This window comes from Periplaneta americana, chromosome 17 (assembly GCF_040183065.1).
Source record: "Periplaneta americana isolate PAMFEO1 chromosome 17, P.americana_PAMFEO1_priV1, whole genome shotgun sequence".
Classification (NCBI taxonomy): domain Eukaryota; kingdom Metazoa; phylum Arthropoda; class Insecta; order Blattodea; family Blattidae; genus Periplaneta; species Periplaneta americana.
Window position 1 is genome coordinate 27,265,327 of NC_091133.1, and position 25,834 is coordinate 27,291,160.

Genomic DNA, 25,834 nt, shown 5'->3' on the forward strand with positions numbered 1-25,834 from the left:
CACAGTTCATAAAAAGCCTTTCAATATATAACATTACACAATACAAATCTCACAAACTTTATTACTACATCAGAAGACAGGTTTGTATTGCGTTGAGTATATGAGCAATAATAACCGAAATAATATATGTATGTGTTAGCATTAGAACACAAAACAAAACTATAAAATGCATACACGCAAACTTACATACACAAATCTTCTCACAACTGACTTCAATAGGGTCCAAAATGATATGACTGTTTCCATATTTCTATGTTATCCATTAACTCCAATCCGAATTGATGTGAAATTAAGTGTTGCATATAAACTAGTTCGTTTAAGTTTCATGTAAAGTATGTAGTTCTTTCAAGTCCGCTATTGAAATGCCGGGTAGCTCAGCTGGTAGAGCAATTGGCTACAGACTAAAGGTCTGGGGTTCAATGCTCATTACTAAACTTCCATAACAGCCTTAAGGTTCACTCAGCCTCCTATCAAATTGAGTACTGGGTCTATCCCAGGGGTATAAAAGATGTTCGAAATATGGTGCCAACCATACCACCTCATTCTAGTGCTGAGGTCAAGAAAGCATAGTGCTCTACCTCCATATCCTCCTCCCAAAGTGCCTTTATTGCATGTATAGGAGATACCTTTACCTTTACTATAATACTGTGTGATATTTCAATACATTTCCATTCTTCTGACTTCTGTCTACTTTCCAAACAGGAACATCAGTATGTATAAGTAGACGAACTGGCAAAAAGAAGGATGTAGCCTAAATGAAGATAACAGGTAACATGTACGAAGTTTATTGAAAATGAAAAAACCTTTTTCAGAAACTTTAAAAGTATTATCTAAATGTTAAATAAATAAGATAAAGGACTAAGGTATGTCACTTAGGACAACGTGAACCAAGAGAAATTAATTTCTCGACATAGGACAGGATATCTTAACATCACTGGCAGGTCCCTCATAATGAAACACTTTTATGTATGGGCTTGTCCATGAGATAGTGTCCAAAATATTTACACATAACATAAAAATGTTTCTCTACTAAAACTTAATTTAACTTGAAGACTAATCTTTGTGGTGGGATGTATTCATTAACTGTAAAATAATTTTCAAGAAATTTCAACTCATTTGTAACATTAAAAACCGTAATGTGAAACAAAAAACAGCAAAGTCACACCACTGACGCCACAGCATTGACACTTTTGGTAAGTAATTCTGTTCCAATTCTTGTATTTTCAAAAGGTAATTATTTAGTGGGGTAGAAGAAGAAACAATGTTTAATTCCATATTAATTTAGTTTACTATAATCCAACAGTTTAAGAGAACAACAAAATACAAGCATATTTTATATTTAAATGTTCCAAAGTTCGTCACACCACTGACATGTACACAAATTCTTATTTAATGCATATAATATAATAATGACTGTGCAGAACATAAAAGTTATGTACAATAAACCATAAATATTACTAGAGTATAATTAATAATACGAAACAAAGCTTCATTTGAACAATTATTTTGTCCAACATTACTAAAATATCCCACCACTGACGATGGACAAGCTCGTATAAATATAAGAACACTCAACATATTCCAAATAACATAATATCACAAGATTTATAATATTAATAAAAAATAAATATGAAACCTCCATTTAATACTGAATCATAGTAGTAAAGTACAAATCTGCTATTTCCAAATGAAATTATCAACCAATTAAATTCCAGATAACAGGCACCATATACCTACAGTAAAGTTATCAGTTCAATGCAACATGCACACGCAGTATTATTATGAATTTATTCGTAATGATAGTTAATTTTGCAGAAAGTTTGTCAACCAAATTCTATACAAATTTAATATTTAAATGCCTCAAGTAACAAACTTTCAACGCAGAAAAATGTTTCTAGACAACTACAGAGATGATATATGCAGATGTGTACTTGAGACAATACAATCTTCAAGGGGTAGTAATCATAGTATTCAATGCATTAATTAAATGAGAAATATGTTTTATCTTTATTATTTCACTCGATGCATAATGCAGCAGTTATCATGCTGAATAAACACTTATAGTATTATGGTATACATTATTTTACTTATCATAATTTATGTAAAGAAATAATAAGATAATAGCTGCTAAGATTATGTTACATTTGTTTAAAAAAAACTGACATGGAGTATACACATTTCTCTTATAAATCAAAATGTAAATGAAAATAAAATTTATATATCAGCTGTAATGAAATGTGTTCAACAAACTCGCGGAATTAACTTTTTTTTTTTTAACAAGAGCACCATATTTCTTCCATTGATAGTGACATAAAATAATGAAGAAAATGTGTTTCAGCTTCTTGTCCGAGAAAAATTGAAATGAGTTATGTGGTCCAACTTATGTCATTCACTGCTTAGAATCTGTACATTGAAACTCAATCACAATAAAAAGAATCTGGATCTTGTAACATTTTTAAGAACCTACTTCTTGAGGTCATAGTTACCAAAATGTTGGAATAATGCAACAAAACAAAATTGTTCTTACTACCAATTTGAACACAATTTAATTTGATACGAGTGTATTTTATTATTATTATCATTATCATCATTATTATTATTATTATTATTATTATTATTATTATTATTATTATTATTATTATATGTACTTGTTTAAATAATTTTCCAATAATGCTGAGTAACTCAAAGTTCTGAATTCAATGATCATCATCTTATGTTTTGCATTGCATGTATATACAATTTACGTAAATTATAAATGAAATACTACAATATATGTTACCAGTTTTCTGATTTTATAAAGAAAAACAGCAATCATATTAGTACCTTTAATTTTAATTATGGAACTTCGTTTTTCACAATAAACTATATTTACCATATACAATGCATGCATTAAAGGTATGTAGAATATATTTACCAACCAAAGAGTTTTAAAAATATCTTTATTTTTAACATTTTGTGAACGCAGAATGTCAATGTATAATACTACAATATTTATGAAAACATTATTACATGTTCAAATCTTTAGTAATGCTGCCAATGTATGCATCAACTGTGGCCAATAGGAGTAAAACGCAACAATTTCACAACCTATCAATAAAATCTGACACAGTAACTTGGTGAACAGTTTTGGATTGACATAAGACAGTTTGGAAAGAAGAAATGCTGGAGCTTAAATACACAAAATCTGGCCATCCTTTTGGTTACTTAAACTGCTTCCTATAGTGAAAGCATTGTACAAAGTGTCTCACAACATTATGATATCCACTTCGAGGCAGATTAAAAACCTACGAGTAATAAACAAAGGCTCATAAAACTTTACACCCAAAATTTCTTCGATTCCAAGTTACAATTCTTTCTGTGATTCCACAATAGTATATTTTTAAAAGAAAGTTCTCAAGCAGAAAAAATTATTTCCCTATTAGTAACAGTATATTTTTACAGGCCTCTTTTCTAACTTTCTTAATGCCACAAGTCTGATCTATCGACCTCCCGATGTTAGGCACATAATGCCACCAGCTGATCGATCCATTGGTCGTGATTTTTACGAGCTTAATTCATAGTTTTCTTTAAAACTCAGGAAAGCTTTTTCTCTAAAATACATTAAATTAATAAAAAGATAAATCTCTCCCCAAGTAAAAAAATCTAACTCATAAAACTGACTCAACACAAGCAATATAGAGTATTATTTGGACCTGGTTGAAGATACCAAGAAGAGTGACATTCCAAAAGATGTCCTAAAATTGCTAGCATTGGAAACTATTCATAGTAGATTCCATAACAAAATATGGCTTCATGCTTTTACTGATGACTAGGGGGCAGATATTGATGACCTAAAAATCAAACTGATCAATAAAGTGCACTTAAAGTAATGGAAAAATGACATAAAAATAAAATAGAAAATTATACTTAAATATTATTCAAAGCACTCACACCACAACTTCTTAGTCACCTTATTTCAATGACTACCCTGCAAATCTCGAAGAGAGGAGGCAACTTCCTGGAAATTGACTAAGATAAAGGAAAAGGACATGCAACAAAATGAAAGTGTTAAGAGAAAACTATAGATTTTAATGAGGGTTTAATGTGTTTGAATCAGGAATGGTCCATGTCAGTGTCTTCATTCTCTGCCTCCTCCTCCTTCCACTCTTCACGTTGTTTACCAGACCTTCCAGATGAGGGAGTGTGAATGACAAAAAATTGTGGTGCAGCATGCATTCTTGCAATCATTTTGTTAAAAATACTGTCTATTACATACATCCCTTCTAAATCATACTAGTGACAAAACGACCTATAAGACAACCTCTTACCAACAAAAGAACAGTAGTGGTCAAAGCCCTCACTTAAGCATTTTATATTACTTCCGTTGTGTGAGGTGAAGTCTTCAGTGGAATAAGGGATGGACTTTAGAGTTTGTTCCAAACTATAAAACTCAAACTTCACTGTTATTCACTTATTCAGTGGGTAATTACTACTGATCTATTTGCTTAGAAAAATATTTAACAGGTCTATATGTAAAGAGGAAAGTAAAATGCATTCCAAATGATCTTACAGTTCTTCAAAGTATTAAAAATGACCAAAAAAAGGCGAAAAAAAAATATAAAATGACCTACTAATTAAAAAATGTCAAAAAATGCAATATAAGAAATTAAATTTTTACATTGATATTATTATAGAAAGGATTTCTATATTAATAAGCATTGTCCTAATGTGAAAAATAAGATGGCTTTTCATAAACATTCGCCCCCTACTGATGGACTCCCTACTGTACAAATAAAATGGAGCAGGTGTTGATGCTATATGTCCACTCTTCTCGTTTTAAAAATCCTTAGGTTATGAAGCTACTATTTTGATGGGGAAACTGAAGCCATCTATTTGATACTTCAAAATCTGTTATACTGGATCGCTTATTTTCGATGATATGTCATTATTTCTGACCATATCAACTAGGTTTCGGTTCGCTGTGAACCTGTTATGCATTTAGTTCGCTCCTTCTTGAAAGATAATAGATTCCACCTCTAATAAGATCCTCTTAAAATTAGATTTAAAAAATGCTTTTAATTGTACTGAACACAACATTATGCTGGATGCCGTTAAACAAAACCTTCCCCAAATTTTTGCTTTTCTTTGGCAAGTCTACAGATACCCTACGAAATTGTTATTATTACATCTATTAATAGTGATTTTAAATAAATATAAATTAAGTTGTATTTAACGACGCTCACACCTGCCGAAGTTATATCAACATCGCCGGTGTGCCGGAATTTTGTCCTGCAGGAGTTCTTTTACATGCCAGTAAATCTACTGACATGAGCCTGTCCCATTTAAGCACACTTACATGACATCGACCTGGACTGGGATCGAACACGCAACCTTGGTCACAGAAAGCCAGTGCTATACAGACTGCACTACCCAGGGCGACTAGTGATTTAAAATCTTTTTATCTTGATGATGGTACCTTAGCTGGTGATCCTTCGGTTGTTCTTAGTGACCTTCAGAAAATAATTTCCCTTGGTTCTCAAATTGGCTTACAACTCAACCCAGACAAATGCAAACTTTATTTCCGCTCTCATAACCTCGAGAAGGTTGCATCTGCTTTCCAGCTTGTGGCTCCTGTTATGAAACTAATTTCTAAATCTGGTTTAACCATTCTAGTTACCCCTATTTTCTTAGATGCAGTTCAAGATATCGCAGAACAGAAATTATTTTGTTTGAAAACTTTTGACAGGTGGGTTCCCCTTAATCCCCACATATCTTACATTCTCCTTAAAAACTGTTTATTGATTCCTAAATTTAACTACTTTTTGTGGACTATCCCTATATAGTTGATTCCATCTTTCCTCTGTCAAGCTGACATTATGATATGTCCTTACTTAGAAATTTTACTTAATATTTCTCTTTGTGATAGGAGTTGGATTCAAGCTTCTCTACCTATTAAATTTGGTGGGTTAGAGATTAGAAAATTGAGTGATATTTGTACACCGGCATTTTTAGCTTCTGCGCATGGGATTTTTGACCTAATCAAATCTATTTTTCCCTCTTACAGTGATTCGGCCCAGATCCCTTTTGTGCAGGATGCTTTGGTTCGGTGGAGTGAGGTTTCCAATAACTCTGATCCTCCGTCTTTTCCAGCGGTTCAAAACCATTGGGATGAAATACTAATCACTCTTGTTAAGGAGTCCCTTCAATCATCTTTTCTTCAGATACCGATCGTGCTTGTTTTTTGGCTCTCCAATAAAATGTCTCAGGGTCTTGACTTCATGCAATTCCTTATCCTAACATCGGTACCCTTATGGATCCCAGATCCTTTAAAGTTTCCATCACTTTACACCTCGGTTGCAATATCTGTCACATTCATAAATGTATCTGTGACAATACTGTAGATTCTTATGACCACCATGCCTTAAGTTGTGTCATGAGTAAGGGCTGTAGTGTTTTGGTATTATTAAACTATATAAATTAGAAATGTAAATGGAGTTTAAACGCTAAAGTCATTCATCGTTTAATGAAATAATTAAAAGAACTTTAACATCCTCAGGGATTCCTTTCATCTTAGAACCTTCCGGGATCAGCCATTCAGACAGCATAAGATCCCATGGTCTGATTGTAGTCCTGTGGCGTGTAGGTAAATCCTTAGTTTGGGATTCCACATGTGTGGATACACTGGCCCCTTCTCATCTGTCTTTAACCTCTAAGACACCAGGATCTGCAGCAGAAAGTGCCGCTCTCTGTAAACACCATAAATATAAACATCTTACAGATAATTATATTTTTATCCCTTTTGCGGTTGAAACATTTGGATCATGGTGTACTGAAGCCAATGCTCTCATCTCCACCATAGGCAGAAGTTTAGTGCATCCTTTCTGGAGACCCTCGAAGCAGTCAATATCTATGTCAGTGCATAAGTATCGCCATTCAATGTGGTACTGTAACAAATATCTTGCATCCTTCCCGGAGCTCTCTTATTTAGATGAAATTTTCTTTCTTTAATTAATAATTTATATCAATACATACTGTATTTTATTAAACTTTGGATCTGTATACAGCATTTATGTTTATGCTCATGATATTTAATATTTATTGTAACTTGTTGAAGCAGCAATTTAATGTTAAGTTCAACATATAAATCAAACTAATTAATTTTAGCTTTAATAAACAAAAAGTGTCTCCTATAAACAAAAATAAATTAATCCTTACAAGCTGTTATATACAGTGAATCTAGAGCAGCTATTAAAGCCAATCTGTCACCTAAAAATAAAAATAAGTAAGAAACTGTTGAAAAATTAGACATCTGACGAAGTTCAAGAAAAGGATTGCTTCTTAATGGTTACAACACACTGTGAATTATGTGGTAATGAAGCTGCTGACAGCTTTGGTAGGAAAGGAAGTAACCTCTTACAGAACATGTCAACTTTAACATTACCAACAGTTAAAATATTAATCAACTCAAAATATAAAGATAAGTCAGACTATTTCCACGAAATTTCAAGTAATAAAAAACTGGAGTGTCTCAATGCACAACAAAATTACTCACAGGGCTTGACTGTTTGTTAAAACACTTGAACAAAACTGGAATTACTTCATCACTATGTCCATTGTACAGTCTTCAGGAAGAAATGGATTAGAATCTTCCTCAGCAATGTCCAGCCCTTTCCTCTAAACCCACTGTGTGTGAAAAATATTGGAGAGCAAGAGAGTTAACCCAGATTATCCTAAACCCCTTTCAGAAGGATTAATGACATGAAGAGAAATTTCAAAGTATACCAATGGTATATATTACTTTGACTGTTGGCTGTCCTTGACATTTTATACAAGGTTGATACATTGCAACAATGTAAGAACCGTTTGGCAGACATGAAAGTGTAAGTGTATACGTTGTGTGTGAAATTCAGTGAAAGAAGAACATAGATAATTCCACTTATACATAGATGAGTGAGCATATTTTCAAATATTTTTCATGAAATCTTTTAAAATGTATAACATAGTCTTTAAAATGTATACTTTTCATAGACAAGTTAAATAAACAAATATAACTAAATATAGCCTATATTTCGTAAAAAAGGCAGTATTTTTTAGTCTCCTTCCAGAAAGATATTAGGATAATGTGACATCAATTCTTTTTTCAGAATAAAAGTAACTTTGAACGATCTACTTGACATAATCGAGGCATGTAATGGTGAAATACTTGAATCAGGATTAGATATTTCGTTAATACCCCCTTTAAATGCCAATGACGATGTAATTGATGAAGATTTTGGTCCAGAGGATGACCTGAAAATTGATAATCTGCCGCCTGGTCAATTGAACAGTTGTGCAGAAGTAAATCAGAACATCATTAGTCTAACAAATAATATGCAAACTACAGAAACGGTGTCATTAGTACCAGAGCCATGTTTGCAGGTTTCTGATTCCTCTCCTCTTGCTCCTAAGTGCCGTAATGTTCATTCTGGCTTTATTGCCAAGAACTCAGCACTACTTAACAATTTCTGTTTCAATCACGTGATGTCAGCACAAGTCATACCAACTTATGAAGGGAATTCTCTTCTTCCAATAGAGGTTGATATTTAGTACTGTTAATCAACTACAGATTTTATATTGATTTGTTCCAGTGTAACGAGAGTGCATAATGTTTACGTAACATTAATGTAATTGCCAAATCATATTATGAGACACTATCAAAATTTGTAATATTGTTCCCAAGTGAGTGTTCTTTAATGCATGTCCTATTTTTCAAGAGTCAGATTTAACATGTTCGAAATAACTGATTAATAACTGTCAAATCAAAAACATAAAATAATTGTACGAATTTGTTTGTACAGATATATCCTTCATCAATTCACACCTTTATCATCAGAATTGTGGTCAATACAATCTTCTAATGGAATACCTGCATTTTTAGCAAATTGTGCATGCCATTTCTAGCACATAATATATAAATATGGCTAGCACTAAATGGGTTAATTGGATGTTTGTAAGGATATACTGTTACTATTATTCTTAACAACTTTTAATTAACTCCTTGTGACTTGATAGAAATTCGAATTCACCACTAATTATTTGCTCAATTTCCATGCTACTGCTGAAGTGAAAGACCAATAATATTTCAGTATCAATGTATGGGCAGAGAGCAATAGTAACAATTTTAATGGCCATGTTGTTCTGACTGCGTTATGGGATACTGACAGGACAATTCCGATACAATTAAAAATTAAGTTGTTGGGTGAAGTAATATTTCATCAAGTGACTTAAATACAATGTGCTTTGCCTCATTTTTTATGATTCCAAATCAATAAAATGCTCTTGAGACCCATTCTGTGGCCTGCATGCTCTATGGATCTGAATCCACTTGATTTTTGCTTGTGAAACAGTCTTAAATCCATTTCTACTCAGTATCAATTGATAATATTGAAATGTTCCGACACGTTCAACAACAATGTCTGGAATTTTTAAATAAGTGATGAAATTAATGATGGAGATATCCAAGTTAGTACTGAGGAACAAGGAGCTCATTTCGAGAAATTTCTTCAAATATAAACATATTCCTGCTGGGAAACAATAACTGTAACTTGGAATAAAGATGATTTCAGTTAGAAGTTTATATTCTTCTGAAGACGGAAAATTGTTAACACTGATTATAGAAAAAACATTTGATAGCTAATATTTATAGTGAACAATATTACTATTGCCTTAATTTTTTTCTTTTCATTGTGGAACACTTCAAGAATGAACTTCACAATGTGTCAAAATAATACTATTCACCCCTGAGAGCTGTGTTTTATATTTTATTATTATAGCTCTCAATTGTATTAAAATTCTGAAATACGAAAAGAATGCTATGGTTGTATTTAAATAAATGAGCCAAAAATTTCGTGGACTAAGACTACTGTAACCACCAGACAATTATAGCAGTACCGGTATCTAAGTGAAGAAATTGGTAATATAATGACAAAAGTAAAGTCATCCCGTTTGCAGCAACATGTTGCTGAATTTTGTGGAATTTTTACAAGTGACAGAAAAATTATATTGTCAAAAATGTGGGAAATCTGTAAAAGCAGATCAGCTATCTCAAGTCTTGAAGCATTCTGCAGGTAATAAATATAGAATGGCCACTTCACGTGCAACTTCTAGATAAGTTCTTTTAGGTGAAGCAGCTTCCACCTCGCATACCTCATTTTCAAAAAGTTCTGAATATTACTTAGTGTTATGCAAAGCTTTCCTTTCATCTAATATTCCTTTATATAAATTGAAAAGTCAAAAATTTAAAAGTTTCTAACAAAACACACAAATTTTGAAAGATCAGAAGAATCAACATTAAGAAAAATATATGTCCCTGAGTGTCATGAAGAAATACTAGCAAAGATCAGTGCAGAATGTGAAAATAAAAAAAGCATGGGCGAATCACCGGACTCTAGCAGCAGGAAAGTGGGAAATGTTGTGGTAGTGTGCTGTGAAAATATTGAAATAGTTTCCAAACGGTATTTTCTATTAGCATGTAGAGAAATATCAGCATCGAATTATGTAACAATGGCTCGCTAATTCAATGAATCTCTCCGATTGTTATTGCCGAATTGGGTCAAATTTGATAATGTTTTACTCTTATTTACGAATGCTGCTCTGTATATGAAGAAGACAGCAGAAGGCCTGAAGCTTCCCAATCAAGATACACGTAACTTGTACAGTACATGGTTTATATAGAATATATGAAATGGACAAATTAATTTAAAATGGCAAAAAAGTGATCGTGAAAGCCCCAACAAAAATTGATTTGTTCAAAGCCAAAAATCCAGATCTTGCATTTGCACCTAGACCCATAGTTACTTGTTGGGGGACATGGTTAGAAACAGTAGTGTATTATGCAGGCAATTTTGAAATTTTTAAATCAGTGATAGATGAAATAAGACTGACACTTCAACAATTGAAATTCTCCACAATTTACTTAAGAACATAAGGATCAACCTTCCACATCTTTAAGAACTGCTTGCTATGTGATAGTAAAATAAACATTCTTGATGTCATATTATGCATTCATTACTCCTTCAATGGCAACAGACTGGAGAGTAAGAGCAGTGATATAACCATATTTTATGTACTTCTATACATAATAGTAAAAATGTAGCATTTTTCTGACAATTTCGTAGATAACATGATACGAAAAAAACTAGACAATTAAGAAATATGTCATTTCATAAGAAAGAAACACACCAATTAGATATTCTACATGCAACTATCTTTAAACTTAATAATGTTTCAATAGTTTGTAGATCCACCATGAGCTTCAATAACTGCTCTACACCTACCTATTAGGCACAGTGTGTTGAAGATTTTTAATATAATCAGATCCAAGTTCATAGTACTGCACGTGGTTTGTTACTTCTCACAATTTTTTCTTGCTATTAGGCTTCTCCTGTGAAATTTTGACTCAAGCATCATACCAACAGTTCTCAACAGGGTTGCAATCAGGACTATTCCCAGGCCAATCTAACAGTCTAATTTGTGATTTCGGACGATTTTTCTTCACCTTAAAAAAAATTCTTTAACTTTCAGTATTTTAAAAATGTGTAAAATGAATCAATATGCAGCGAAATTTAGAGTTTGTGTGTCAGTGACATTCCTTTGATGGAATATGCAAGACAACTTCTGGTGACATTGAAAGGTCCTTCTCCCGGTATCATGCACTGTTCTGAGACAACTGACATCGGTTTGTGATGGAAAACTTGGACAAAGTCTTCAATGTTCGCTGCAACAGCGAGCTATTTGAACCCAAAACTGTTTCAACATGATTTGTGAGTGATTTTTTATAATACATACCTAAAATTTTGTAATATTGAAAAAAAATAGTTCTACAATTTTTATACATAGTTTCCAATTTTTTTAGCACATATAAATCCATTCCCTAATAATTATACATAACTTACAAGCTGTCTGATGGATATGCACACTCCTAGTAAATTTTTTTTGTCTTATTTAGGGGCCTATGTATTCTAGTCAGTGATGAATTCTCTCATGGTTCTTCAAATAACGTTTCTGTCTAAAACTAAGTCCACATTCTGCACAGACAAACGGTTTCTCATCAGAATGAACTAGTTTATGCTTTGAAAGCTCGTATTTAACACGAAAACCTTTCCCACAAACATCACAGTTGAAAGGGCGCTCTCCTGTGTGAGTAAGAATATGAGCAAGAAGTGTCGGTCGTGATCGGAAACCTCTGTTACAGTATGAACAAGGAAAAGGATACAAATCTGAATGACTTTTATTGTGAGTATATAAACAAGCTTTAGTCTTGAAGGTCTTGCCACAGGAATCACAAATATAGGGACGTTCGCCTGTGTGAACTCTGTGATGGTCATCTCTCGTTGCTTTCGATGCAAAGGTTTTACTGCAGATATCACAGGCAAATTCCTTTATACCTACATGAACATCTCTGATGTGTCGATTTAAACCTGCTGGCACACGAAATTGCTTTCCACAGACATGGCATGTGTATGGTCTTTCGCCAGTATGGATTCGTAGATGAAGTTTGAATTTATCTTTTGTGGCTATTTTCTTTCCACACTGTCCACACTGGAAACCAGTATATTCTCTTTTAATTTTGATCTCCTCAATTGCTCTTTTTCCACTACTAATAATTTCTGCTTCTTTTAAAGATTCTTTACTTGTTCCATCAAAAATATCTACTCTAGACTTTAAATCAAGTCTCTTCTGCTTCACTGCACTGCAGGATTGACTTTCTGCTTTATTTAAACTGCTAGTTAGATGTTCACTACTACTCGAGACACTATAAATGTTATTCTTCAATCTCCCTTCATGATGGATTTCTTTAGAACAAGTGTTCATTTCTGTGGTTTGTTGGTGCCATTTAATTCTGAATTCATTTGCAGACGAGCATGATAGTAAGCCACAACGTATTTTTCTCAATGCATTATTAGCTTCTTGAAAAGTTCTGAATGAAGATAAAGAAGACTGGTGAGACCTGCAAGACAAAGTCCGCAGTGAGTACTTTGGCAGGAACCAGGACTTGGAACCACAAGGAGTTCAAATGTAATTTTTTAACTCACACACATAAAAACACTTCGTGATTTCTCATTTATTTCTATTAATTTAAAAAATTATAGGAAACTTTACTGATATACTAATAACAAACATTCCACAAAGCTGGTTAAAATAAGCATATTTATGTTCATGCATATGAAAAGGAACCACTTGAATGTTTCTAGTTTTTTATATATATATATATATATATATATATATATATATATATATATATATATATATATATACACACACGAAGGATTCAAACTCGTGAATTTTTCATACCTTTGGTATGACCACATCTTAAGCAATAAACTGTATAAATATTAAAGCCCTACGTTAACTGGATCACACTCAAATCACTATCTATATTTGAAACTAGAAGCTGCCAAGTAGTTCCTTTTCACATGCATGCATATATTTAAAAATAAACATACAAATAATCCATTCTACTGTCTTTCTACTTTTTCTTGTGACACATTCCCATGTGTGACTTGCATGTGTTTCCTCAAGTATCGCTCCTGTCGAAATCTATGACCACATTCAGCACAAAAAAATGGCATCACATCAGAATGTACCAATTTGTGCCTAGCAAGAATGTGACGCATACGAAAGCCTTTACCACAGATATCACAAATATGGGGTTTTTCTCCTGTATGTATTAACATGTGAAGAGCTAATTTCGATTGACAATAAAATCCAATATGACAGAATGAGCATCTATAAGCAAACACTCCTGTGTGAATCAACTTATGGCTATACAAAGCTGCTTTTGTTTTAAATGATTTTCCACATGCATCACAGACATACGGACGCTCACCAGTGTGAATACGTCGATGATCATCTAATGTACGTCTATTAGCAAATTTTCTTGCACATATATCACACTTGTAATTTTTTACACGTTCATGAACATCTTTAAGATGGCGATTCAATGCTGATGGGGTTCGAAAGCGTTTTCCGCACACGTGACAAGTGAATGGACATTCTCCAGTATGAATCCGTAAGTGACACTTTATGTTATCTCTGGTCATTAGAATTTTCCCACAATGTTCACATTCGAATGTGTGACGACCCTCCCCTGTTCTTCCTTTTATATCTTCTTTCTCCTTTTCTTCTGTACCATCTTCTACGCACTCTTTTGATTTTCTTATTACACTGCATGATGTGCTATTCCTGAAAGACGATTTCTCACATTGTATTGTTTTGCTGTATTTTTTTGTTGAAATAACATTTTCCTTTACTATACCTATTGTACAAAACACGTGTTCCAAAGGGTTCAATGATGGCAATGTGGATTGTCCAAACCTGCAAGAGAAAGTGCAGTTGGTTACTGCAGTCACACAAACTGCTAGATTATTGTTTGGAATCCAATTGTAGGCAGCAGATGGATTTTATAAAAAAAATTCACTTGCATCTCAATCATTATTTACTAAGCGAAATATTTTAACTTACAAGAGAGATTCTGACAACATGTAGATGGTAGAAGCAGTCTTTACTTCCCTAAGTATTATTGCCTTCATTAACTGTGAGTTAGAGTTGCTAAATTCCTGTGATAAATCCACGAAAGAAAGAAATGAAAAAGGAAAGAAAAGGGAAATGAGATAAAATAAGAGTAAAACAAGAGAACAAAGAAACAAAGAAAGATGGGATAAGAGAAAGAAATTGAGAACGAGAAAGAATAGTATGAGAGAGGGCATTAAATTAAAAAAAAAAAAAAAAAAAAAAAGCCAATTCACTTCTTTTACCGAGTATTGAAAGATATGTAATTCAGAAGAAATGGATTGCACACACTGTATAATACACTGTACTATGATCTATTCGAACATTATTTGTATGGAACACCTATTTTTCAAGAGTGCAGTTAGGTTAAACACGTATTTACAGTAAAGAATACGGGCCTGTTAGTTTATTTATTTATTTAGTATTTATTTAACCTGGTAGAGATAAGGCCGTCAGGCCTTCTCTGCCCCTCTACCAAGGGTCCCTCACAGTTTAGAACAAAAAATTTAGAACAATTTACCATCAAGTTCAGTAACTGTACAGAATAGTCTAGTCAATTTTTCTATTTGTAAGCAGAACATTATTAGAAAAATAAAGTGAAGGATGTTTGCAAAATATCGGAAATGAAATTTAGATTAAAACAATTGTGGTTTAAGTAAACAACATTAGACATAGAACTCTATTACTGCAATATATAAATTATAACTTTGTTGTTACACAAGTACACGTAGATAAATTGTCTATAATAATTTTAACCAGATGACTGCAATATAATTAAAAAAATTTAAACCATATTACTTATCATTACAGCGTTGATAAAACTATAAAATGTATAATTCTGAATCTGATATTAAAAAATTTCCACCACATCAATTCCTAAGTATCTTTCGATATTTTATGTTACTTTATTTTAAACAGCACATATTTTGTAAAGAGTCGCTAAAAGTATGTTCATGAAATATACACTTCGAAAGATCTTTCATTATTCATTCTTCTATGTTACTTCATGTATGCATATGAACTATTTTAAATCATTATTTCCTTATGATTAATCCTAATTTATCAAATTTTGCAAACAATTTTTCACTGTTATTTTGAACATCAAGTCATAAACACAGAACATAAGTCATTTAACTAGACACCGCACAAATGCTAAACAAAAATGTCTTATTCTATCAGTAACATCAGTGCTGTGAGTATTTTAAAACGAAAACAAATATTTTTTAAGTATTTTAGTATTGTTTATTATTCAGATAGATATCTATTTGAAAAATGAGTAATAACAATCTGTAACATTTCCACTCTTTGATATCTTTAGCTGTGTAAAAGCAATGCAAATACCAAACCAACTGCCACTGCGTGTTACAGTAGAAAGTTTTAGCAAATAAAATGATAACGAGAAGCTGGTAAACTATGTGAGTTTATTGTTAATATCAATGAATATTTCGAAAAGAACATAAAAATAATAGTTCTTTATTACCCGTCAGTCAATTAATACAAAAGAATAGAAGATCCTTGTCAAGAAAACAAGTGCAATGTTTCTAAACTAATCCTAGCATAAACAATAATACTGTAATAAATAACAAATATTAGGAAACTCATTTCTTTATATTAATAATATACATGAAATTATTGGTAGAGCATTTTCTAGTCTACACCTTGAATTCTGTGTTTCAGATATACAATTTCTTTCATGACATACATATTGCAACCGCACTTCAATAAAGAAATCAAGAATCTTTTCAAATATTTCATTGGCAAAAAAGTTTTCAATTTTATGCATTTTTTTTCTACGAGAATGGAGGAATGAGTCAGATCATTCAATGTCATAAACCTTGCAAAAAAATACTGGCAACATACTCAAAATCTGAACTCATTCAGAAGCTTGGATAAAACCATCAATGTACATCATATATATAAATTCTAAATTATAGACATCAGCTCAAAGAATTTGAGTGACCGCAAGGGTCCTGAATACAATAAATATGTACAATATAATGTGATGTGATACATTAGAGAAAAAAGAAAGTTAATTGTTTAAGGCAAATATAAGTGGATTAATTGAAATACAGATGATTATTTAAACAATTTATTGTAAAGACAACTGTTATGTAACATAGTTTTCTGAACCCATTATTTTCTTGAAGGGTGTCTATATGCTAATGCTTACCTTATTCTGAGAGCAGATACCTAACATTACTTGGAGAATTAGAATACTTAGTAAAGGATCTTGTGCTAGTGGTAGGGGATGGACTATTGACTACTTTTTTCCTGGATGATCTGACTGCTTTTTTGCTGGATGATCTCCATGAAGGGAGATGACAGAAATAAGAAAAATAAAAAAAGCCTTGCAAGGAAAAGCATACGAAATTTAAGAAAATTCTTGGAGAAGTTCCACGTGATCAGGTGTTTCAAGTAATGGACAAATTTTTATATAATTCAAGCTTAATAGTTTAGATAAATAATTGATGCAAACATTTGAGAACATAAAGTAAATAATTATTCTATAAAGTACTTCGCTGTACATTTTTCATGGTTTATGATGCTCAAAATTCACGCAAATGCAAATTTAGTTAATGCATGGAGTGATAACTATGTGTCACAGGCAATAACGGACCACGGACGATTTGAGTGACTTTGCAGTAATTTACCTTGAAGCACTGTGATTCCCAGTAAAAATATAGTTGACAAGAAATATCTCATTACCTATTCAGACTCAATGAAATGAGTCATCTTGACTAAAGATAATTTTATTACAAAACAGAGTTTTGTTGTATTTTTCTTAACCACATCACCCTTTCATTCATCCCAAAAGTACCAGCTATAAAGGAAGTTTGTTCAGAGAGGTTGGCTGGAATGTAATGTTATCTAATGATTCGAGTTAATTTTGTGTTCACATTTTCTATATTTTACTGAAAAGCTAATTCAGTAGGCAAACTAGGTACTTCCAGGCTGACTTAATTAATCTACGTAAAGATTATTATTTTTTTGGTCCTACAGATGGTAACAATTAATATTAGAGGAGAAAAATTCGGGGATTGAACTTCGGTGTAGCTCAATGACGAGAGTGCTTGGTACGTAGAACCCAGGACTTTGGTTCGATCCCCGGCGCTGGAGCAAATTTTTCTCCTCTAATATTAATTGGCTTAATTAATGCCTGTTACAAATGCACTATAAAGGCTATTTTGAAAACTTAATTTATTCAAATTTCAAAATAGCCACTACTCGAATGTCAAAGTGTGCAAGTTTTAGGTTACGATATACTGAGGTAGGATTATGTAGTTTTAAAACTGTGACATCACTATAAACTAAGTACTATCTTCTGTCATCCTTAATTTTCTTTATATTATGGGAGTCCCAATTTCGTGAATTCAAAATAAGCCCACCTTAGTAATGAGTCACTTTTATTTCACAGAATATGAAACATTTTTATATCTTTATACAGTACAAATATAAATGACTTTATTTCATAGCCATATTGGATCTCCAGCAGTGGCGTGGCATGGGAATTTCTTGGGTGTTACCGGTTCGAAAATAATACCACAGTTGAGGAAAGGATGAATTTCTTTCGAGCATTCTACTAATGTTTTAAGGACATATATATATATATATATATATATATATATATATATATATATTCCTTTCAAAAGCAATATGCAATGTATAGAATTATACGAAGAATAATAGAATTATAGGAATAGTAATAATAAATTTGAAAAAAATTTCCTGAAAATATTGTATTTGAAGATCCATCAGAACTTGTGTTGTGTCTACTTGTACTTCAATTCAATTCGTCGATAGCTGTGATTTATTGGACATGTCTGCTGATTCATCCATGACCACAGCAATATAACTTGTTTTACTAATTTCCTTAATCAAAATGCAAAAAAACACATTCAATTAAGTCATTCTGAACGTCATTTGATGTCCCAGAAAACACAGCAACAGTTTGAGCAAGAAGGTGTAAAAGTTCCACATACATGCCCTTGTTGACAGAGCTATCAGACTCATCCCTACCCCTAAACAGAAGTTCTTGCTGGGCCAAGTAACACACTGCACTTATTAAATGAGACATTACATATCTGTTTCTTTTCACAACTTTATTGTATTTTTCTGTTGATTTTTAAATGTCTCGCTTAATGACAAGTCTATTCTCATTTTGTCAAAACATGCTAGAGAAACAACAGATGCAATGTGATTTTTATAATTTTCATGACGCGAGTAGCATATGGAACTATCCATATTCTTGATACCATCTTTGGTCCAGGCGGTTTTTCACTTGAAAAAAGTAAACACAGCCAGCAAAAGAGTCGTGATAAATTTGCACTACTGCACAGCCACGGTGATTGCATTAAAATGTCTTTCGAAACCTCCATGTGATTTAGTCTTCAAGTATTTTAATTCAGGCGTTGGTCTGCCGTTCAAAACAATATTACCTTTTCTCACTAAATGTAATGGTTTAAAAAGCTCTCTATAACACAGACACAATCACAAGAGAAATAATACTTTACCAGTACATTTAGAAGCCATACTTGGAGAGTGAAGGGGAAGGCAGAATAACATGTTTGCCTTTATGTCTAACCGGCAAATGATCGTGTTACAGTCACACCATGGCACTGAAGGTCACTGACACCCAGCCTTGACGATTTGTCGAAGCACTGCAGGCAACATGTGGCATAAATCGGAAATACTGAAGTGTTGTGTATGTATCAGTTTAATTCTTCGGCGCTAGATGGCAACCATATCTTTTTTTTACATATTTGTGTTATGGGGAACTGGTGGGCTTAAATTGTTGATAGAAAATATAAATTAAGAAATTATATAATAAGGAATATATTTAACTTAATTTCTATTTTTTTTTTTTTGTTGCCAGCAGCAACACCAGCAACGTAGATGCCACGCCCCTGATCTCCAGTCATACTTATTAGCTTACATCAACACCAAGTGGTTTTCAAAAATTATTGGAGCTATGTAATCACAGTAAGAAACAAAGGCTTTGCCTTAGGTAGGATTCAAACACATGGTCACATGCACCTTAATGTGTATCCTATTGTGATTGAAGTAATCTTTGTGTTAGCTTTGAACTACGTTATACACTACTGTTAACAAATATTCTCTATGGCAAAATGCTTTGCAATCATTCCCTCAAACAGAACACTTAAAAGTTAATTTTCCTTCTGGAAGTCAAAAAGACGCAATGCAATATTAATTGAAATGACTTTACACATTTGTAACCAAGAATCAATTTTTTGGATCAACTGCAGAAACAGTTACATATCACATAGCCAAAAAAAAGTCTAAGTATGACAAAATTGTTGCAGACACGTGTTTGTGTCCAAGAAATTGTCCAAACTCAATGTCTGACAATCAACATTTAATTAAACATTGCCACAAACTTTGTTTAAACACCCTCCACAGGCTGCAATACAAAATTACTTGTAATACAATTCAATTTTACTTGTAACGAAAATGCAGAAAAAATAATTTATTAAATAAGTAACTTCTGCTGCTGTGAGATCAAAGCAATGCACTTGAATCTTGGGAAGTAGAATTAAGAGATCAGGTGTGAGATCGAATCCTACTTTGACTGATTACTTACTTGGTTAGACCCCTCTCTTTCCCCAAACATTTTCTCAACTGTAAGGCGAATGCCAGGTAATCACATGGAGAATTCGACCTTATGTTGCGAAAAGACATTTTTGCTACCATCAATTCTATCACCATGCTGCTGATACATTAAATAACAATTTTTTTTTTTTTTTAAATTTGACAGAAGATTTTGTTTTTCAACGGATATCTTACACTATACTATAGTGTGGCAACACACTAAACATACTGCTTCCTTTTTTGTGGCACACATATGTCATAATTTCACACCCATTAATTGATAACGCGAGGCATGACAGAGCTAGGCCATTTTACACTTAAACTCAAGTCTATAATACACTAACAAAGTAGGAATAGAACAATGCTACATTACACTATCTAGAGCAAACCATACTTCACAGGAGCAGACCTATACTCTTCACGAGATTCAAGCCAAATGACTTAATCCCCACACCAGTATGACCAGTAGGAGCACTTGGTTTCTGTGCACTTTAAAACATTTGTTGTCAGGCTATATACTTGTGAGCATCTCCAACATGATACCAGACACATTTTGTGTCAGCAATAGTGCCAGTTAATAGTGGTGCTGCATTTACATATTTTGTGATTCACAGAGGACCCAACGTGTAGGGAAGTCATCACCTCATGATTCTGCTGGTTTGTCCAGATTTAAGCCATATCAGACACTGATACCTTAGGAAATTTATTTAGATCCTCATAGAGATTCAGGCCAACCCATCAGCATCATGGAGTAGATCACTCACTGCGGTCTCCTGGTACAATTTATAATTTATATGGGTACACAATGGACTACTGCTGCCAAAATGCTTTAGTAGCTGAACGGTAGTGGTAATGCTATTCTTTGCAAATGGTGGTTTTTACATAATTCACGAATCAAGTATTTGCACAGGAACTGATTGTGTGGAAACTACAGTTTGCTAAATGGGTTAAAGGAGATAACCTCAAATTTGAAGAAGTGAGAATGAAATAGTCCAAAGCCACACTTTCAACAAAAATGGTTTTGTGTACAAGTTCATTTCCTACACATATGGGGAAGCTACTATTATAAAATATTATAAAAATATTCAACAAATGACGTAAGTATACGCCGAAGAAATTATGGCCTCTAAATCTTCAATACACTCTCCTGTAAAATTTTGTCTGTGGCTTAGGACTATTATCATTCTCATCCCTTCAATTATGAAACCTCGCCTTTTATCAAAATGGTTTTGCACAACTTTCCACATACCGATACTATTTGTAAATAAACTTGTTTGATATAACTGTTATTCTTTACTGAGCAATGTTCAGCATTACAATTTTGATTCATTACAAGGATAATTTTCCTGGTATTATTGCCATTATTTAACACTAACATATGTTTATGTGTACAAACGATGGTGGCTACATAAAATAATTGGCGTGTTTATGGTCACATTCTATTGTTATTTGTAAAGAAAGCCAAATTTCGGTGGAAAACACCCTTGCAATTTGAATTATAAGTTTAGACACTGATCAAGTATACAGGGTGGAAGTGATGTAACTAGACAGATTAAATGGAGCAGTTGAATACATTAAATTAAATTAAAACCCTATTATGTGTTCTGTAATTAAATGCATGGTTACTTAGAAAATTAGGCTGAAAGTCTCCGTTTTTTGGCAACATCGCATTGCAGACTCACTTATGAATACACACACGAACTCAGATCTCAATAACAGCATTCTGCCCCTTGGTCACTGCAACAGGGTTGCCAGTCACACTTCCTAATAGCAGGAAATAACAATATGTGATTATCTGTTTAACATTTAGGGGATTTTTTTTTTTTTTCAGAAAAATATTCATTTGGAAATAATATGGTATTAGAATTTTTTGTTGTACGCTATCCAAGGAATAAGCTGTTAAGATCTGCAATTATGTATATCCATCTTACATGTTGTGTACAAAAAACATTCATCTGACAAAATTAAACCTTTTCGATATTCACTATTATCTATTTAATAAAGTAACTTAGCAAACACACAGCCAATTACGTGCCCACATCTAATTGTGGCAAATGCAACAATTACATTCCTTGAGGAAGTTTCATTAATGATGGATTGTATTCCCATGTGACTGGCCAAGTAGCTCAATTGTTAAAATAACAGACAACAGACTGGAAAACTTCCGGTTCAATCCCAGGTAGTGGCAGGACTTTTCTTGTTGTCAAACTTTCAGAATGGCCCCGGAATCAAACTGAGTACTGGGTCTTTTCCAAGTGTAAAAGGCAGTCAAAGCATAGTTACTGACCATGCTACTTCATTCTAATGCCGACGTCATGAAAGAATGCCCCCTACAAGTCTCCCGGCTCCCAAAGGCAAAACCTTTATCTTTGCTTTTTATTGTTATTTACTTTGGAAATTTCTTTGCTTCACCCATACATGTCCACTGAGTCATATCTTTAATTCCTCTGACTTGCTGATGTCCCATAGTAGTATATACAACAAAAACTATACTTTCTCTTACTACACACCCTGCACTCCGACATAGAAGCAATTACCTACATATTAATAACGACATAAACTACAAATGGTAATTAGAAGCTGTTGTCCTACAATCATAAGAATTGTTTCAAGGGACTCTGGTAAATTCAAGTAACAGTTCAGACAAAGTTCCATAAAGACACAAGTTCGAAAAAGATTCCAGTTATTATTTAATGAGAACAGTTGTTTAGTGTTCTAATTTACCAATAAAGAGGATGAACCATGTTTAGTGGGAGTTAAAACTCATGTCTAGCAGAAGTTAGTCGTAACTCTTGTAGAGATGAAGCTCAGAATTTTGTTAAATATAAAAGGTGGTTAAGGAACATCTTTACACTTTCATACATTCAGAAAGTATAATCACTAACAATTTTATGCAATGTTAGATATCCTTCTTATCACTTATAATTTCGTTTATGTCACCAACTGAGTCAATATTAGGCAGTACAAAAAATCAGCACCATATTTAAATCATTAAATGTAGAAGGATAAAGTCAATTAATGTGAGCTTAAAATATCTTCAATTAAATCTCATATACAGTCATTGTCATCATTTTCCAATCAAATAATTATTTTATTCGTCTTGATGATGAAATTTATTATGATTCTTCAAGTACTTTTTGAGCCTGAAGGCATGCCCACATTTCATACACACGAATGGCTTTCCATCTGAATGAATCAGTCTGTGTTTTCCAAGCTCATACTTTATTCTAAACCGCTTTCCACAAATATCACAGGCATGCGGTTTCTCCCCTGTATGTTTAAGTATATGAAGTGTGAGAGATGTTTGAGCCCTGAAACATTTTTCACAATGAGGACACTCAAAAGGAAACACATCTGTGTGGCTCTTGTTGTGAACATAAAGTGACGCTTTTGTTTTGAAAGTCTTTCCACACAAATCACAGACAAATGGCCTTTCTCCTGTATGAATGCGACGATGATCCTCCAATGTTCGTTTGTTTGCAAAGGCACGTCCACATATATCACACACATGTTCCTTTACACCTTCATGCACTTCCTTTAGATGGCGTTTTATCCCAGATGGAGCTTGAAATTGTTTGCCACATATGTGACAGGTGAATGGACGTTCACCAGTATGAATTCTTAGATGGACTCTCATATTTTCTCGAGATGCTAGTTTCTTTCCACAGTGATCGCACTGAAAAATAGGACGACCATCATCAAGTCTATCTTGTTTTGTAGAGTCATGTTTTGCCTCTTCTTCCTGCTTAAAACATTTAACACTGTGGCCAGCTGGACATGTGATATCAAGAGGATCTTTTTTGTAAAAGTCTGGAACTTCAAGTGGATCCCTTTCATAACAACTGGTGACTTCGATTGGATCTTTACTATAATACTTTGAGACATCATTTGATTCTCTATTGTAAAACTTGGTGTCATCACCTGCACAATGATACCATTGTGACATTGTCACGTAGTTCCCTGTTGTATATCGAGCTTGTTGGTAAGCACTGATCTGTTGCCACCTGCAAGACAAAGTGTGCAGAGTGATTACTGCTTCCTAGTTCATCACACACTATTATACTCGGGAAGAAAAACTGTTAAATGTATATGTATCAAAACTGAGGGGACGGGATTTATTCTTTCACTACATCCAACCAAACCAAAACAAACCAGATTCTAATTCAACAAATTTGCTGTACCTGTACTAATATTCAGAAAAATACTTCTCTTTTTTTTTTCTCTTACACCAGGTTTGGTTGTTGTAGTAGCAGCAGCAGCAATTTTAATGAAATAATTAGATCCTCTAACAAAAGTAACATCAATTCATACAATTTTAATACAGTATTTTAAATGCAGCTTATTTGCTGCAACATTTCTCGTTATGATAAGAATGATAAATATTTTGACACTAGAGATCTGTAATCTTTCCAATTTGTAGTCAAAGAAATTACTATTTAAAATACATTCACATTGTGTTACTTCTCTTTTCCTCTGCATTGTCAGATATACACAGTATGTAAACACAATAATTATCTTACAATCTTGGCATGTCCGCTTCCTCGAAAATAAACACGGTTTTTCATATCTTTATGTCTCAGTATGTCCACGTTTTCTTTTTCAGATAATTTCTAACAGCAGAAGTAACGTATTCTTGATCTGTATGCTGCATAATTATAAAAATATGACATTGTAATGAAGACCTCTTTACATATCTTTTGAAACACAAAACAAGGACACATGTTTTTGAACTGTGTTCAAAGCTGTTATGTTGATTCTTTTGTGTACCCATTTTCCCTTGACATGAATAGTTCAATTCATTTTCCCTTGACATGAATAGTTCAATCTATTCATATTAAATCTTAATCTTTTTGATCCACCGCTGTGGAGTAACAGCATGTCTGAACATGAAACAAGCAGGCCTGGGTTCAAATCCTGGTTGGATTTTTTTTTTCCGAGGTGCAGCATGCTGTATTCGTACAAGAGGGCGGACATTCACAGACGAAATAATTTACAGAACAGAACAGGAGTGGTAAGCACTATAAGCCACAGGTCTCTCCTCCGAAAAAATAAATAAAATAAAATAATTCAAAACAATAACCTAAAAGTTTAGTTCACTGTCATATCAAGAGTTCAAACAACATTTATAAATGCAGTACTTCAAATTTAAATTACGTGTGTAACAATTAGGCTAACAGCAAACTGCTAACATTCTAAAATTATGAAAATTATAAAGATTTCAAGTCAGTAAGAATATGAACCTGATTTAAATTTATTCAGTACCGGTACCTTACATAAGAATGAACGTAATTATAATATGTGTCGTTACTGTTAACAATAGTATTAAGGAACTAGGTAACAGGAGAGAGATAGAGTTATAGACATTAAATTTGTTATATTACTTGAGGAATACCAAATAAATATGTCATATGTCTAAGTCGCATGCCCAAACGCACACGCACATGCATACACTTTTTTTTAACTTATGACAGTTACTTTACTGTTCCATCTTTCATCCATACAAAGCCAGTTGAGTAGATCCATTTACCAGCAGAGTCGTTGTACAGGGTGCGACATAGGAAGCTGGTCTACATTACATCTGTGATGAGTTGAGATGAGATGATCGAGATTTGTTGCAATGCCACAGGGGAACCAGAGCTCCTGGAGAAAACCTCTGTGTTATCTAGACTACAGCCTTGTCCAAAAACAAGTTATAAAT

The 25,834-nt window shown here is 33.1% G+C and overlaps 1 protein-coding gene across 21 annotated transcripts in view; it reads right to left on the reverse strand.

The window, feature by feature from the left end:
• LOC138693202 (retinol dehydrogenase 13-like) overlaps positions 1 to 25,834 on the reverse strand; it is a 544,367-nt gene that overhangs the window by 335,352 nt on the left and 183,181 nt on the right. Inside the window, exon 6 of one of the 21 annotated variants that reach the window (XM_069816969.1) lies at positions 1,322 to 12,967. The exons of 18 other annotated variants lie outside the window; for them this stretch is intronic. In XM_069816969.1, coding sequence (XP_069673070.1) covers positions 11,983 to 12,967 — 985 coding nt within the window. In that variant the 3' untranslated portion in view covers positions 1,322 to 11,982. Of the gene's footprint in view, positions 1 to 1,321; positions 12,968 to 13,265; positions 14,335 to 18,182; positions 24,141 to 25,834 lie in introns of those variants that run through there. 2 more of the 21 variants (XM_069816973.1, XM_069816971.1) reach the window with 2 other exon arrangements.